This window comes from Gigantopelta aegis, chromosome 4 (genome assembly GCF_016097555.1).
Source record: "Gigantopelta aegis isolate Gae_Host chromosome 4, Gae_host_genome, whole genome shotgun sequence".
Lineage (NCBI taxonomy): Eukaryota > Metazoa > Mollusca > Gastropoda > Neomphalida > Peltospiridae > Gigantopelta > Gigantopelta aegis.
Window position 1 is genome coordinate 87207477 of NC_054702.1, and position 18175 is coordinate 87225651.

Sequence of the window (18175 nt, forward strand, 5' to 3'; positions counted from 1 at the left end):
AGGGTAACACGAGACCCAGAGGATATTTGTGATTTGTCTGATACGTGTGTGAGCCATGAAATTGGAGTGGATGAGGTTATCAGTAAATTGGTAGATAAGTCAACTGACGAACTAAATGTGGTGGAACCTGTTGACCTCCCGCAGAGGGTAAATGAACCAGTTGTGTTTGATAGAGGAGCCTTACCTTGTAATAGAAAATAGTTAGTTCTAGAGCAGGGGGCTGATCCAAATTTGTTGGCAGATCGCACTACCTTGTTAACTGTGGACAAGGGAGTATTAATGAATAAGAGAGTTAGAGATAGAAAGGATAGGAAGCAACTGAGCCATGCTCAGAGCAAAATAAAATCAGTGTTTGATAGGAAGGCTAGGAGTCTGGAATTTTAACCAGGGGATAAAGTGCTGCTGTACCTTCCCATTAAACGGGGTTCATTACAGAACAGGTATTTCGGGCCCTATGTTGTGCGCAAACAGGTTAATGAGACAGGGTATGTGATAAACACTCCTGATAGGGTTAGGAAAAGTAGGTATTGTCACATCAGTTTGCTAAAAGGCTATTTTGACAGACTGCCGATAGTTCCAGTACTACCGGTCCAAATTGAGAGTCACTCAATTTCCTGTGATGACGTCAAGATTGCAGAGATCAAATTAACCAACAGCCAGATTCTAGCAGACTTGAACCCCCAGCGAGAAAAGTTGACTACGCTGATACAAGACAGTGCTTCCATTTGTCAGGACCTTCCAACGGTTACCAATACCTTAAGCCAAGATGTGCGCTTGGAACCCAACGCTACATCGATTCGACAGCATGCCTATCGGAGAAAATCTGGAAAACGTGCGACACTGAAAAAGAAGGAAACGAAGTTCCAATGGTCAGATGAATGCGAGAAGTCATTCAACTGTCTCAAGCAGATGCGCTCCTCGTCTCCCGTGATGGCAGCACCAGACTACCGAGTGTCTTTCAAGCTAGCTGTGGATGCCAGTGACGTGGGAGCTGGAGCTGTGCTGTTCCAGGAAGACGAAAATGGACTGGACCATCCTGTAAGTTTCTTCTCCAAAAGGTTTGACAAACACCAGGTGAACTATTCCACTATAGAGAAGGAAGCTTTGGCCATTGGTACAAGCTCTGAAGCATTTTCAGATCTACGTGAAATCGGCAGTGCATCAAGTGGTGGTCTTTACTGATCATAATCCGCTTACCTTCATTCACAGAATGAAAGCCAACAACCAGAGAGTTTTGAGATGGAGTCTTCTTCTGCAGGAATTCCCAATTACCATTGAACATATCAAGGGCACATCCAATGTAATCGCTGATTCCCTGTCCCGAAGTTGAACGTTATGATAATGTGTTGACATTCTTGATTTCTGTTTTGGTTTTTATATATTATTTTATTGTATACCAGGGGCCTCAGAGACTCAGAGTGATTACTGGTAGTCAACCTTATTACATGTGTTATTAAATGCCGGCATGCGTCGGTTAACGCACCTTTTGTTTTAATGTAGTATATTTCCCTATTCCTAGAGTAGAGGAAATATCCTTTTTGAGGTGGGGGTGTGTGACGGTACATGCTCTTAATTTCTTTTCGCCTGTGGCGATATTAATTGTTTTAGAGGGCCGTGTGCAGTTCCAATATGCACTTAGCCCAGGTGGGCACCTTGTTACGTAATACCTTCGCGCGACCGTGCATCCCAATATGCACTTAGCCTAGGCATGGAGGCCATGTGGCCAGTAGTTACGTAATACCTCCGCGCGACCATGGAACCTCTAGCGAACTGGCGACAGTAAGTCTGACCATCTAAGAAAAATATGCCGGTGTGGTCGCTGTGGAAATATCACTTGATGGGGGAGGACCGCGATGTACCCCCAGGCGATACTGGGATTTTATAATAAATAGCTAGGGTTTAGAGTTATCGGGGAGAAACATAGGAAGGCTTCCAGGGGGAACGTTAGTCCGTCCGGACTTGGTAAATATCATTTCTGCTCTGTTGTATAACCTTGATGTGATTGATGTGACTTTAAATATTTTAATACTGTATTATACCAATATTATTTAGACGGTGCTGCCGGTCATCTGACGCAGTATACTGTAGTCTCACTGTCCTAAATAATTATTAAGGCTTAGCCAGTCATCCTAGAGGACCTAGGTAAACTGTAGGTTATTGTCTTTATTGTGATAGGTACCAGTATTAAGTCTGTATTACAAGGAAAATATTGAATGAGTAGTTGGAAGCGGTTAATTAAAAATTAACTAGTTAGGAATAGAGTTGTAATTCCTTTATTAATTAAGTTCCCCTGGAAGCGTTTCTCAATTATCACACGTTACTGAACGAGTAGTAAGGGTTAATTAAAAATTAACCAGTTAGGAATAGAGTTGTAATTCCTTTATTAATTAAGTTCTCCTGGAAGCGTTTCCCAATTATCACACGTGTGGGTGTTGTGTCACGGTGAAGTGATTAGCATATTGTGTAAACTAGACACCTAGAGATTAACTAATTAAGTGATCAGTTCTGGGTTGTTATTATTTGTTGTTGTTAATTAACTACTGCGGCAGTACATTTGTCTGCGTAGTAGTAATACAGATTCCAGAGTGTATAGTGTTTTTGTTGTGTTTTCTAGTGAACTAAACGTGCTATATTACATATACTTTATATAGAGATCTTATCTCTGATCATACCTAGACGAACCACACGCGGGTATAACTGCCCGTTACAGAGAGATCTAATAGATATACAGTTAGGAGAGATATTGGGATAATCGTGTTTCATTCAGTTACGGGTATTATAGGATCCCCGTGACACACAATTTAAATAAAAGTATGTTTTTATAAATATTACAAGCTTCTGTGAGATAGATAATTGTAAATTTAAAACACACATGCCGAGGAAAGGTACTTACAATTGGCTGGTCTGATACTAAGAATAGAGGGACATCTTCATAAATTTGTGAACATAGTATATAAACTCCATATACTGAACCACATTTGAATAATAAAGCCTCAATATGTTAAAAAAGCCAGGTCAATTTTTTTTTTAATAAAAGCTTCCGGCAATCCTAAGTATGTGTATGCATAGAAATTAATACATTTCTGGCATTGCTTAATTTATTTTGAGAAGTATATAATTATTCATACCTCATATTATATTGTTTTGTAGTTGTTATTAACATCTACTTTATAGAATAAAAGCATGGATGTAGAAATAGAAAATTTTGAACTTCACATACATCATATTTGGGTCAGATAAAATGATTGAGCACTGGGAATGAAAGTTAGATTTTTATAGTGCTAGATATTTGTCTGATAACAATATTCTATCTAGATGCCATTATATACACCAAAACATAAGTTAAGCATAATATAATAATATAAATAGAACTGCAATTCTAAAATATTACAAAAAGCAACAAACAAAAAAAGGCTATTGTAAGATGAACTGTTGTGAGATAGGTGAATTGTATATGTAATGCAGACCTGCCCAGAATGCTATGTAAATTCACTTTTTATGTTTGTAAGACTTCTGTTTAATATAAAAATATTCAAAATAGCCATGTAAATGGTTTAGACAGCATTGATTATTAGGCCTACTTTAGTCCTGACTAGGAACAGTCAAGTTACTTAAGAAGGTGTAGTTGACATGTAGGTGTTACCGACCCAGCCTTGTTTACTGTTTGAGGAGTGAATGCCGATGGAATTTTACGTGCAGTAAAATACTTATAACCCGTATTCTCTGTTGAGTTTATTTATTGTATAAGAGAGAGAGAGAGAGAGAGAGAGAGAGAGAGAGAGAGAGAGAGAGAGAGAGAGAGAGAGAGAGAGAGAGAGAGAGAGAGAGAGAGAGAGAGAGAGAGAGAGAGAGAGAGAGAGAGAGAGGGAGGAGAGAGAGAGAGAGAGGTTGCGCGGCTGCGAGAAGGTTTAGAGTAACCTCTAGAGGGACGATTCACATACTAGCTGTACGTTTGTTATTCAAGGGACTGAGCACCATGACAATGTGCATGGTTTCGATGACGGAGGAAATATTAATGTTTTAACAGATTCGATGACGGAGGAAATATTAATGTTTTAACATATAAAGTGAAACGTGGGCAAGTAATCTTTCTGCATTATACGTCAGCTATGCGTATCTCATGACAATCGATAAAGGTTAACAAAAAAATATTAAAAATGTTTTGGCAAGTTGTACTCATAATTATATCAGATGACGTTAGGGATTAAAGACTATTTTACTTTTATACAAATGGTTGTAAATCGTGCATTAAAAATTGCTTTCTGGCCAAGACTAAAGAAAGAAAGAAAGAAATGTTTTATTTAACGACGCACTCAACACATTTTATTTACGGTTATATGGCGTCAGACATATGGTTAAGGACCACACAGATTTTGAGAGGAAACCCGCTGTCGCCACTACATGGGCTACTCTTCCGATTAGCAGCAAGGGATAGCACAAACCATGGCCTTTGTTGAACCAGTTATGGATCACTGGTCGGTGCAAGTGGTTTACACCTACCCATTGAGCCTTGCGGAGCACTCACTCAGGGTTTGGAGTCGGTATCTGGATTAAAAATCCCATGCCTCGACTGGGATCTGAACCCAGTACCTACCAGCCTGTAGACCGATGGCCTGCTACGACGCCACCGAGGCCGGTGGCCAAGACTAAAACAGCTTGGCTTATCTCCATTGAGTAGCGACGTCAGTTGTGCCTTTTGTTCTTTAACAGCAATAAATCATAGGATGGATACTGTTACTGCTGTTACACAACACAGCAAAACTGACAATGAAGAACACAAACTAGCAACAAAACAAACGAAACAAAATGAAAGAATAACAGTTTGTTTTATTTAACGACACCACTAGAGTACATTAATTAATTAATTATCGGCTGTTGGATGTCAAACATTTGGTAATTCTGACTTGTAGTCATCAGCGGAAACCCGCTACATTTGTCCTAATGCAGCAAGGGATCTTTTATATGTACTTTCCCACAGACAGAAAAGCACATACCACGGCATTTGACTAGTTGTGGTGCACTGGTTGTAACGAGAAAAACCCAATCAGTTGAATGAATCCATCGAGGTGGTTCGATCCTGCGAGGCAAGCACCTCAAGCGAGCACTCAATCGACTGAGCTAAATCCTGACACCCACCCCCCCCAAAAAAAAAAAAAAAAAAAAAAATGAAAGAAGATTAAAAACAGAAAAAAGAAAAAGGGAACATATCCTAAGAAAGATGTCAGCAACGCGCCAACAAGGGGGACCAGTAAAATATTAATTCGCCTTCAAACAGGGGTGGGATGGGGTGGGGGAGTGAATGTATTATCTTCATAGAGGGAGTGCCCCTCTATATGCTTCCCCAAGCTCCCTCCCGCCATCCCGATATTAAAGACTATGAAGGAAAACAAAACAAAAACAAGTTAATATAAACTTCCTAAATAAAAACAAATAAGCACGGGGCGGGAAGCATCGTATGTCTGTAGCCCTACCCTCCGTATGTTTGGCTGAAATAAATAAATAATATTTTGTAAGTGGTGGTATATTTTGTTTTTAAAAATAGCTTTCGTCCCACCAACTGTCCCCCTCCCCCAGCTCCATGTGATCCATTCTGGAATATACGTCAGAGCCGTATTAGTACACAGGCCGACTTAGACCTAGGCTTAGGGCGCCATATTTCTGTGTGTTTTCATGTTGTTGTTTTTATTTTGTTTCAGGTTGTTTGTTTTTGTTTGTTTGTAATGTTGTTCATTTGTTATTTTTTTTTTATTTTTTTTTTTTGGGTTTTTGTGGTGGGGGGGGGGGGTACGATGTGTGTGTGTGTGGGATGTGGGTTACTACATTTTTACTCTTTTCAGCTGCATACTATTAAATAGGGTATAACTGGTAATCTTGCGACGGTTAGAATGGCGAGCCACATAAATTTCAATATTTTCGGTCACTGATTAAAAAATATACTTTTTGGGGACGGAGAGGAAAGCAAGAGAAATGATGTATTGTTCAAAGTTACTTATATTTTTATTTCCAGTTGATGGATTTAATTTTTAAAAAAACATTTTGAAGACAATTTTCATTTGAAATAAGGAATAGTTATTTATGAACTATTTTGTACTTTATATATATATATATATATATATATATATATATATATATATATATATATATATATATATATACAGTAGAATCTCGTTGGCTCGACCTCGGAAGGGTCGATCACACCGCAACGCTCGAACCAAAAACGAAGTCCTGATTTTTTTTGTTCGGTAAACCCTTATATTAACTGCTGAAGGGTCGCTCGAACTAAATTGCCAGTCCCATCTATGTTAATAGCTATATTTCCCTCGAACTGGTGATCTATCAAATATCAATTAGGCCAAATAAAAAAAAAGAGTTGGTGATCGTCCTTTTGATCACACAAATCAGGGTGGGGGGAGGGTTTTTTTCTGTGAAAAACTTTATAAAACCCTGGAGACCAGGAGTAGCAGCCAACAGCGCATGCGCCTGGATGTTGTAGTCCTTCACTGGACCTGTTGATGGTTTAAACCGCCACGGTGCTTACGAAAGTTGAATTGCTGCTATCTCGACGCATTTTTAATAGTTTTTAACAAAAAATAAAATCATTTCAGAGGTGGGCGCATTTTTCAGTTACGGGCGGGGATGATCACCAACTTTTTTTTTTTATTTAGTCTTATGGTAAACCACCAAATAGGACTAACAATTGATGTGCTTGCGCAGTTGGTTATTATAACCTTCGGATTAATTATTTAGGCGGAACGAACTATAGAAAGAAAGAAATGTTTTATTTAACGACGCAGACATAGATGAATCGGGGAATCGCAACACTAGCCATGCAATCCTTTCGTCACCACACTTGTCATGTTGTTTGTTGTAATGATCTTTCAAGTACAGCTAGTGTTACCGCAACTGTTAGATGAACCGTGATACCAATCAAACAATTAGTGCACAAACGGGCCTGAGCATAAAGCGTTACTTTGAAAACGACTACATTTCTGGAAAGTGGACAGTGCTGCGTTTTTTATTGTTGAAATATTCAAATTGTTTAGTAATAAATTAATGTAAATACAGATTAAGAATTTGACATTTATTTATTTAATTTCAGTGCATTTACATGTATTACACAATTGGTATCTAATTCAACTTTCTAACTGATGTTACGAAAATGTCCGATGTTGACCGAATGGCTCGGTCGAACTACCCAATGGGTCGAACACTTTCTCGCACACCGACGGAGTTCGAGCCAATGGGATTCAACTGTACTTTCGTTGTTGAGTATATAGATATTGTAGGCGACAAGGTATTCAACACGTGTGGATCTACACCTCCTGCCAATATGTTTAGTGATTGCAAGATAAAATAATACCAGAAAAACACAATTTGGTGCGCATGCGTCATGATGGCAGGACGAAGTCTCTGGGAGCTCTCGCAATTTTGACATTTTATCTAAGTAATGGTGTTATTCAGCGCTATAAACTACTACCGAACGTTGAATAACGGAGCTGAAACCGTGTGCCTGAACATTTCAGTGGCAACTTTTAAAATGAATCAAGGTGAATGTTTAACAATGTGACATGTGCAAATGGACATCCAATTGTAGGCAATATGGCAGCTGAGCAACATCGAGCAGACGCGAAATTCATGTACCGAATGAACGCTACTCAGACACCACAGCCCACCCTCAGTTCTCTCACAAGCAGTGAGTACTGACAGTAGTAGCGCTTTGTCACCGCCCGCTTGGACAAGAACCTTAATGGACAGATATCGAATACCAAACATCAAAAGTCGCTTGTTTACCGGCAATTGAAAGTAAACTTACAAATATTGAATATAATGTAAGCAAACTCAATAATGAACTTAAAGTTTTCAACGACAAAGTCGGCACATTAGAAAACAGATACCAGTTTCTAAGTGATGCACTCGACACGGCAAAACGTGAGAGGCAGTAACAAGCTTGCAGTTAATGGTGTTGGGGAAAGATCAATCATGATATAGCTGATATAAACGCAAGAGTAGAGATCCTTCGAATACAAATTGAAAAAATGGGAAAAGATAACTCTGAATTGAATGAAACAATATACGATCTACAAACGCGATCGATGAAAAACAATCTTCTGTTTACAGGAATCAAAGAACGTACAAACGAAAACGCTGTTGATGTTTTATGTCGCACGAGTTCGACCCGTATCCCCTTTTAATGGTTAAGGTTAGTTTTAGGGTTAGGGTTTAGTCTTTATAGCTTTGATATAGAGGGATACGGGTCCCTCTTTCCCTTTCTCGTCTTACTTTTCCCAATCCATGTCCATGCCCAAGTCATTTTGAAAAAAATTCATATAAAACGGAAAGAGCTGGGCTTGAACACGTATTGGGGAAAATAAGACGAGAAAGTTCGGGGAATTCTGTAAACCACGCACAGCATTATACAACAAAGCCACACAGATGGAACGCGAGGCTAGAAAGTAACTTTAAAGACGCTGTTGGCCAGACAGAGATCGACACTATACTGAACACATTAATGAACAGTACTCAAACCTAAAGGATGCCACTGATTCGGTAGTTAACGAAATAAACAAGCTCTTCGTCGAAACGGCCGGTGCAGTGTTTGGTTTTGTAACACGAAATAATTGACTGTAACTGCACGGAATACGTTTCATAAGGCCAACAGTAATTATCACCAACAACAAAAAAGTACAGACAGCCTACAAACTTTAAAATCTTCAAGTAGACAATACAAATATCGAGAAGACAATACAAACATCGAGTAGACAATACAAACATACAATAGGAAAATATAGCATCGCGCATCAAAATAAATTAGAGAATGATCTTTCTTAAACTATACAAACTGACCCCACAAGTATCTTTAAAATCATGAAACAAAAACAAGTAACATCTAGCAACAATCGTTCGTTAGAAGAATTGTTTTGTTATTTTAAAGCGATTAACTACATGTATGATAATGTCAACAATGATAACTTGTGATGTAAATGGGATCGCTGAATCAGTTGATGCAACCTACATTTTAAATACTCATATATCTGGTGATGGAATTCTCAAGTCCGTATAACATCGTTAAAATCATGACACCAGGCCACCATGAACCTTTTTATGAATACATCAAATCTACAGTTGATAAGTTCTTGTTGGTTTATGTAGTATTATTTTATTTAATTATGGACAGTAGAACTTCCCAGAAGAATGGATGGTTGATATTATTACAACAATATATAAAAACACGGAGATACGAGCAGAGTTGAGAATTATAGACCCATAACCTTATTGTCGTGTTTTAGTAAACTATTCACGAACGTTCTTAACGATAGACTAACTGAATATGTCGGAATATTATCAGAAGCTCAAGCTAGTTTCGGAAAAGGTTATTCCACTATTCTAATGATCACGTCTTTTACTCTATGCAATAACTAAACTGTTAAAAAGGGGGAAAAAAGAAAATTATATTGTGCTTTTATCGATCTCAATAAAGCTTTTGATACCATTTGGAGAGTAGGACTTTGGTCTAAATTATTAAAATATAACATAGGTGGGAAATTTTTCACAGTATGTACAGTGGAATTAAATAATGTATCTGAAAGGATGGTGAACATTCAAAATATTTCATGGGCGACATAGGCGTGAGACAAGTAGAAAATGTATTCCCTATTTTATTCTCGCTGTTTAGTAAACAAATTTAACTGTGTTGATCGAGGCGTCGTCTCATATCTCCAAAACATATTTATATCCATAGAGGTATGGTACAACACCTTTCCAGAGGTCGGTGGGGGATTTGCCTTGAAATTTTGACAGTGGGCAGCGGTTGGCATACGCGTTACATGTAAGGGGGTGTTAATAATTACGTAACGCTCTAGGGGTAGAGGAAGAAGGTGTTGTGTTCGATTTACGTAACATTTTTCAAGACTATATGTTATTTTTATTCATTACTTAGATGTAAAAAGGTGTTTTTTGGAAATGCGCAGTCAGTCTAGGATCGATCCCCATCGGCGGGTATATACAAGGCAATGGTATGTGATATCCTGTCTGTGGGATGGTACATATAAACGATCCCTTGCTAAACAAAAAATGATAATAATAAAAAAAAAAAAAATGTAGCGGGTTTCCAAGGCGCGTGTTCAGGGATTTCAGCGGGGTTGGGGTTATAGACTGTGTTGAGCGAAACTTATATGGGGCCATGAAATATATTTCAATTTTTTTTTAGCTTGGGCATGTAAGGGTTTCGACTTCCAATACTCTCCCCCTGCACATGCACCTGATTCCTCTCTAAGATTATATGTCAAAATTACCATATGTTTGACATCCAATTGATGTCGTTAAACAAAAAACAACAACAACAACAACAAACCCAACTACTTTACCCTTTCTAAACGAAAGAATATTTATTTGAATTTGTCGATTTTAACACACGTAAAATTAAGAAGTGAAAACGTTCATTGTCTACTTTAGTATATATGTATTTTATTTAAAAAAATATATACATGATCAATGTGTTACTAGTATACAAAATAAACTTTAAAAGTTCTACTAACACTTTATAAAACATTAATTCTGAAATAGGAAGGTACGATTGTCGATAATACATTGTCAAGATCAAACCGATTTTAACGAAATACTCTAGTACCGTATCCTCAATCGAACGTTCTTCATACAGCGCAAGATTTCTCATTTAATTTTTTGAGACGAATTTGAAATCGGCAAACGCACGTGTTAACTGAAACTGACAACAGGCTGTCGTTTGTGCTTTGCCAAGCAATGGTGGCACAGGCGACGAATCGAACGTATACTTTTGACGATCTCCGTTCATAGCGAACACACACGAGTTTTTTAAAAGTGCATTTGAGCTTGTATTTCATATTTGTACATGATGTTATAATATGGAAACCAGAGACTGTAACTTTAATACATATTTTGACAAGGTCTAACGATTTTTATTATAAGTTATATGCTGATGAAACAGCTCTCCTGGCTAGAAAAGAAGATGATCTTCAACATGTAAAACATGAAAATTAACAGTAAATGTATCAAAAACAAAGATTGTCAAATTCGGAAGTTCGAAAAAGGACTATAAGAAAAGGACTACATGAAATGTAAATGAATACAAATACTTGGGAGTATGGTTCGACCCTCCCCCCCCCACACACACACACACACAATAAAGTCATGTTTTATATCTTACAGAAATCAAATAAACATGGTTTGTCAATTGAATATCGTTTAAAATTATTTGATACAATTGTTGTTCCTGTATTACTCTATGGTTGTGAAATCTGGGGATTTTAAAATATTAATATACATATCCTGTTTTTACGATATTTCGCAAATGCAAGAAAAAGCACACCTGTATATATGTTATATGGAGAGTTTGGAAGAAAACCGCTATTGCATATAATATCTATGTGTATTGTGTTTTTAGCTCGTCTTCTGGCAGATAAATGTCCCAAGCTATCAGTACATATCTACAAATTATTTCATGACTATATACAATGTGGAACAAACCATAAATGTGTTAGAGATATATTTTATAAGCTTGGCCTAAATAATATTTGGGACAAGCAAATGTTTAGCTCAGTAACATGGTTAAAACATTAGTTAAACAACGACTCTCAGACCTGTTTTTACAGAATTTGCAAAGTGACATTTCAAAATCAAATACAATTTTAACTTACAGACTATGTAACGAGAACTTAGTTTTTGAAACATTTCTCAATATGCCTGATAAAACTATGTTTAAAGGGACATTCCCGAATTTGCTGCATTGTATGATGTTTCCCTGTCATCTTGATGCTGTTATATTTTATATTATATATGTATTCCTCGAATGTCATCGAACAATAGTCCTGAGTATAATAAAGTTCTGTTCTGTTCTGTTATGCGTAGAGGGATAGAAACTCATGGCGTCATATGGCCTACTCCTTCCAATCCGAAGAAAGAGATAAAAGTCATGACAACCTTAGTTTTGTCTTAGACAAATGGGTTTGGTAGCACTGTTTATAGGCACATCTGAAACAAAAATCAACATTGCATTTTCGTTTCACTTTATATTAAATTTTTCACATTAAGTATATTATTGAAAACATGTATATAGAGGATTCGTAACAAGTGATTTGTTTTAATATCGAAGATTGCAAATGAGTCTATGTTAATCGGCATTGTCGAGGCTCTGCCGAGACAAATACCGATTAAATAGACGAGATTGATATTTTACATATTAAAAACATGAGTAACTAATTGTATTTGTCCTATAACACTTCTAAAATAACATTTTAATGTAAAATTTAGTAAATCAAAATTCTGAAGTCGCCTCACCGATAATATGACGTCACACACTGTAACTAAATCTTATCAAAACGTTACGCTCAGGTATACAAGTCTTGTTGGTATTAAAACAAATGACCCACTGACAATAAAACATTATTAACCGAGTTAATAAATAGATAGTATTACCCCAGCGGTCACTCATAATAGGAAAATAGTTTCCATATTTTCTTAGTGAAAAATTTTCTGCATTGGTGTAACGTACAATACTATTGAACTATTTAATGCTTATAAACCAATGACCTTGTCGGTACTAAATATGACGACATCATAATTTGGCAAACACAAAATGACGTCACTGTTTCCAGTGTCAAATTTATATCAAAATGTCATTTTAATGCAATTCATTGTAGATTTTTTAGCAGAATAAAGATAACTTTTGTTTTTGAAAATTATCTGTGAACGTGATTAAAATACAAAGTTATAGCAAATCTCAGAACCGTGTCTAAAGTGGGGTAATAAATATAATGACTAACTCGGTGCCATTTATTATCAAAGTTATGTCCTTGAAATAATTTTTATTTGAGACAACTGAAAATTATTTCACTCGGGACATACATTTTATAATAACTGGTAACTCGTGTATTATTCTCTTGGTTATTATACGAGCTTGTGTGTCGTACTGATTTTACGTAACGAGTGTCAGGATTTTTGTATTGCCCCAGCGAAAGCGACGATAATACATAAATCCTAGCACTAGTTTCGTAAAATCAGTACAGCACACAAGTGAGTGTAATAATTTCTTTATTATCCATATTATTATTGTGAGGGGTTTTTTTTAATGAATAACAAGGGCCGTCTCAACCACAACTAGAAAAAGACGACGTAATGACGTCATATTTCACATGCTAAGTCTGAGCTGAGTTGAGTAATTTTATTAATGTGCCTCTATCCAAACATGATTCAGGCACGTTTATCCCATGTCCAGTCTCTGGCAAGTCTTAGCTAAGATGGAGAAGCAACGTCATGTTATGACGTCGCTTTCCAAAATTACGTCATTACACTTGTTATTACACGTGTGTTTCGTATGCTTTTTATTAACTCGGTTATGTTGAACCATGTGGATAATAAATAGAGTATAATAAACGAGTTACCAGTTATTATCAAATTTATGTCCCGAGTGAAATAATTTTCAGTTGTCACGAGCTTTAGTGTGCGGCAAATGAAAATTATTTCACGAGTGACATAAATTTGATAATAACTTGTACCGAGTTTGTTATTCCATTTATTACCCCAGTTATGTTTTCTTTAAAAGCCTTTATTTTTGACATTCATGCACGTACATGTATCTAAACGATGTAAACTACTTTGCATACAGTTCTGAGTCGGTCTATTACTATAACTTTGTATTTTAATCAAGTTCACAGATAATTTTCAAAAGCAAAGTTCTCTTAATTCTGCTAACAAATCTATAATGAATTGCATTAAAATGACATTTTGTTATAAATTTAACACTGAAAACAGAGAGCCATAAACGCAAACTCTTTAAAGGGACACACCCTAGTTACGTTTATTTGTTAACCATTACTGCGTTGTTTTTCGCCATTAAACCCTATTTTTCACAAATAAAATTGCACTTTACTTACATTTTATTATTTAGAATACACATTTCCATTCACCTGAAGTGCTTTTTGGTAATCCTGATGTTTGTAAAACCACGAAATGCGTTTTTTTCACAAAACGTGTTGTCGAGAAAAAACCGTTAAGCAAGCGAGGTCCAATCTATTTTCAGAGGGGATATTTCCATTTCAATGTCACAGACGTTGGTATATCACGTGACCGTTATCATTTTGGTTCGGTTTGTTTTCTCGTGCACGGTTCGCGCAATCAACATCCGATTTGTTGTTGTTCATTTGTGAAATTTTCTTCACAATTCGTGAACATTTTCAGTAACAATAAAGTTCAGACAAGTAAGTGTCTCAATACAAAACGTTACAAACCCTTAAAACCAATAAGTTTGCTAAGTCTTACGATATCTGGAGAGGGGATACAACCAGGACAGAACAGTTGGAACATGTCCAGGAGAGGTGAAACGAACGCACCCCAAGTCTGTGAAATTTGTCGTGACGTAGGCATTGTTGTGCTTCTACCGGTGACATCAGAATACTAACTTTCAAAATTATTTCAAGCAATTGGGACATGGGGATTCCCATGGTATTTATCGATATAAAACCTGCTTTTTCACTCCATTTGATAAAAACGTGATCTAAGTGTGTTACAGGTTTGTAGATTAACCAAATTATAATTTATTTTCGCTGGATGGAACTAGGGTGTGCGGCTTTAAACTACATGATGTAATTTTGCGTATTTGCCAAATCGTGATGACGTCATATTTAGTACCGACAAGGTCATTGGTTTGTAAGCGTCAATTCATCCAATACTGTTGTACGTTACACCAATACAGAATATATCTTAATGAGAAAATATGGAAAATATTTCCCCTGTTATGTGTGACCGCTGGGGTAATAATGTTAATATCCAATGGGTTTATGAGATGGATATTATGGGCAAGTTATAGGATATATTTTCTCATTACCTTCATTACTGTCAAAATCCAGAATAAATGGACCCGCAGGTTCACAGCCTCCTCGCCATCCTCCACATCTTAGTTTAATGACTGACCTTTCAAAATATTCATTTTCGATCATATATGCCTTGTATCCAAACGTTTTCCACGTCACCTAAATCAATAATAATGAAATATCGAGAGTATTCTAGACGAGGCCTGTTTTAAAACAGTTCACATGTGATGGTTTGTTTTGTTTAACGACACCACTAGTGCAAAAAAAAGGAATCACGCCATTATTCAAGGACGTTGTCTTGTTGTCCTTATTTCCTTTTAGCCAAAAACATAATAATAATGTACGATTTTTATTGAAAATAAAGGCACACGTAATTCCATTTCTTGATATTTTGATAACAACTTTTGACATCTGGTGACCTAAATAATCAACCAACCATGTGTAAATGCACACCAATGATTACCCCATGTTATCACCTGCAGTTAGAGTGGCAATATATAATCCTATCGTTGACACTTTCAGAATTATATGTCCTTATGTTTCCCCTACTCTTAAAAATGGTCAGTTCCGACAAACTGTCATATCATGAAAACCATGCCATTATATATGATATGTCACAACCAGTTAACTAAAGCTGTTGTTTTCATTTTCCGTATACACAGAAGTGTACACAGATAGTTTAAAAGATTTGATAAACCACATTTTGCAGAATTGAGAGAGAAGTTCGACCACAAAATGACCCAGAATTTAGGCGCCGGTCCAAGTGTCATCTTTTGACCTCTCCTAATCTAATTAAAATATTTACATTGTTTGAAATTTTATGAATATATAGTAGAAATCAGTAGCACCAGTAGTGCATATAAAAGATCCCTTGCTACTAAAGGAAAAATATAGCAGGCTTCCTCTCAATATAGCAGGCTTCCTCACTAAAACTATATGTCAAATTATCAAATGTTTGACATCCAATAGCCGATGATTAATAAATCAATGTACTCAATGTTGTGTCGTTAAACTAAACAAACTTTAACAACTTTTTGTCTGGTTATAACGTCACTTTATTCAAAGTCATTATTAAAGACCAAAGATGCATAGAGAAAATGTTAAAGCAGACGTTAGAAGCATAACGTCCCACGCATGGTGCGATCAATTGTGAAACAACCATAACGAGAACGTGGGTCGTCGTTTCAAGCGTTTCAGTTATTAATAAGTAAAATTGATTTGATCATAGTTAATGTCCTACCGGAGATTGTAAACAAAGAAACAGAAATAAATGAACTACAGTATGAACAATAAGATAAATGTATCCTATGCAAAACGCTGTATGTACGAATATATATGCATTAAGAAATAATGTATAGTAGAATCGAATACACGTACATCAAGAAATATGATAGTAAAATAACATGTAAATCAAGAAAGTGATAAATTAAAACTTTATATATTGTAGATTAAAATGCAAGACATCAAGAGATGATGTATAGTGGAATAAAATGCATGGACATCAAGAGATGATGTATAGTGGAATAAAATACATGGACATCAAAAGATGATGTATAGTGGAATAAAATACACGGACATCAAGAGCTGATGTATAGTGGAATAAAATACATAGACATCAAAATATGATGTATAGTGGAATCAAATACATAGACATCAAGCGATGATATATAGTGACTAAGTGGAATCAAATACACGAACATCAAGAGATGATGTATACTGGAATAAAATTAATGAACATCAAGCGATGATGTATATTGACCAAGTGGAATAAAATACATAAATATCAAAAGATGATGTATAGTTGAATAAAATATACAAACATCAAGAAATAATGTATAGTGGAATAAAATTAAAATACATGGACATCTAGATATGATGTATAGTGGAACAAAATACGTGGCCATCAAAAATTATCTACAGTGAAATAAAGTATATGGTCACCAAGGAATGATCTACAATGACATCACACACACGTACACCTTATGTTTAAACTACATCTATTTTTGTCTATCGTTATTTATAGTCCGTCCCTTCATCCTACAAAAATGTTGTTGTTTTTTGTGTAAATAATTTCAGTTTGGTGTAACGTAAGAAGAAAATTAAAAGTGTTCTGGAAATAATAAAACATTTTTTTTTTGTTAAATTTGTAATTTAGAAAACAATCGACTCAGAAATAAATTAATTGCAGTAAATTTTGTAGTATAAAAAGCATTCCCTTTGGGAAGGACTATAGACACTTGGTTTACTCACATTTCGAGACACAGCAAAGCCCGTGCCCCTGAGACCCACTGTACACGTGCCTCTGGGTCCCCCACAGCGTGGTTGCCCATCATCATGCGAAGTGTAGCAGTCAATGGCCACGGCGTATGGGATTTTGTAACCTTCCAACGTAGCAAATGCATTGTCATTCTGGTCAACCTCCATAGTCTGAAAATATATCAGTATAAAGAGACAGATCCAGAATTTAAAAAAATTGTGGGTGGTGGTGGTGGGGAGGGGGAGGGGGAGGGGGAGGGGGAAGGACTAAGAGCAAAAGGGCACATGGACCAAGTCGTCAAAAGGGCAATCAAATGAAAAACAATTAAAAATCCAGAAATAATAGGCACTTGAAATATTTAGACAGGAGGAGGCAGGTCCGCTGTTCTCCAACCACCGTGAATCCACCTCTGGTGTAGTAACTAAAGCATACGGTAGTCATGTCAAGGCTGCTTTCCATAAAATCTGTAACAGGTAGACGACCGAGAAAAGAGAATACTTTATGGAAACTCAGACGCGTAAAATACGTCTGGGTCGCTCGGAGACCTGTCAAAAACAGGGCTGAGTTCAGCAAGACCGAACAGAAAAACGTGTTTGTGTTTGCGGGGGTACGTGTTTGTTTTTGCGATGGTACGTGTTTGTGTTTGCGAAGGTGTGTGTGTGTTTGTGTTTGCGAGGGTACGTGTTTGTGGTTGCGAGGGTACGTGTTTCTGTTTGCGATGGTGCACATGGCCTTGGTAGCGTCGTGGTTAAGCCATCGGATTACAGGCTGGTATAGAGTTCACAGCCCGGTACCAGCTCCAACACAAAGCAAGTTCTTAGGGGCTCAGTGGGTAGGTATAATGCCACTACACCCTCTTCTCTCTCACTAACCAACTAACAACTAACCCACTGTCGTGGACAGCAGCCCAGATATCCGAGGTGTGTGCCCAGGACAGCGTGCCTGAACCTTAATTGAATATAAGCACGGAAATGAAATGAAATGCGATGGTGCGTGTTTGTGGTTGCAATGGTGAGTGTTTGTGTTTGCGAAAGTGCGTGTTTATGTGGGTACGAGCATGTTAGATGACTGTTTG

The 18175-nt window shown here is 36.7% G+C and overlaps 1 protein-coding gene across 1 annotated transcript; it reads right to left on the minus strand.

The window, feature by feature from the left end:
* Positions 1 to 10800: 10800 nt before the first annotated feature.
* On the minus strand, positions 10801 to 17927 carry LOC121372612 (A disintegrin and metalloproteinase with thrombospondin motifs 20-like). Its single transcript, XM_041499034.1, has 3 exons — positions 17094 to 17927; positions 14858 to 15002; positions 10801 to 12006 (listed from the first exon to the last, which is right to left on the minus strand). The coding sequence occupies exons 1-3, from the start codon at positions 17265 to 17267 to the stop codon at positions 11957 to 11959; spliced, it is 369 nt and encodes a 122-aa protein (XP_041354968.1). The 5' UTR covers positions 17268 to 17927; the 3' UTR covers positions 10801 to 11956.
* Positions 17928 to 18175: the final 248 nt, after the last annotated feature.

What these genes read in the sequence shown, in the direction of transcription:
- LOC121372612 (XM_041499034.1), bottom strand. Translation starts at nt 17,267, where the DNA reads ATGGAGGTTGACCAGAATGACAATGCATTTGCTACGTTGGAAGGTTAC. An exon ending in GCTTTGCTGTGTCTCGAAAT is followed by an intron (nt 15,003 to 17,093) that starts GTGAGTAAACCA and finishes TTATTGATTTAG; the next exon opens with GTGACGTGGAAAACGTTTGG. An exon ending in GGATTTTGACAGTAATGAAG is followed by an intron (nt 12,007 to 14,857) that starts GTAATGAGAAAA and finishes TTTTTGTTTCAG; the next exon opens with ATGTGCCTATAAACAGTGCT.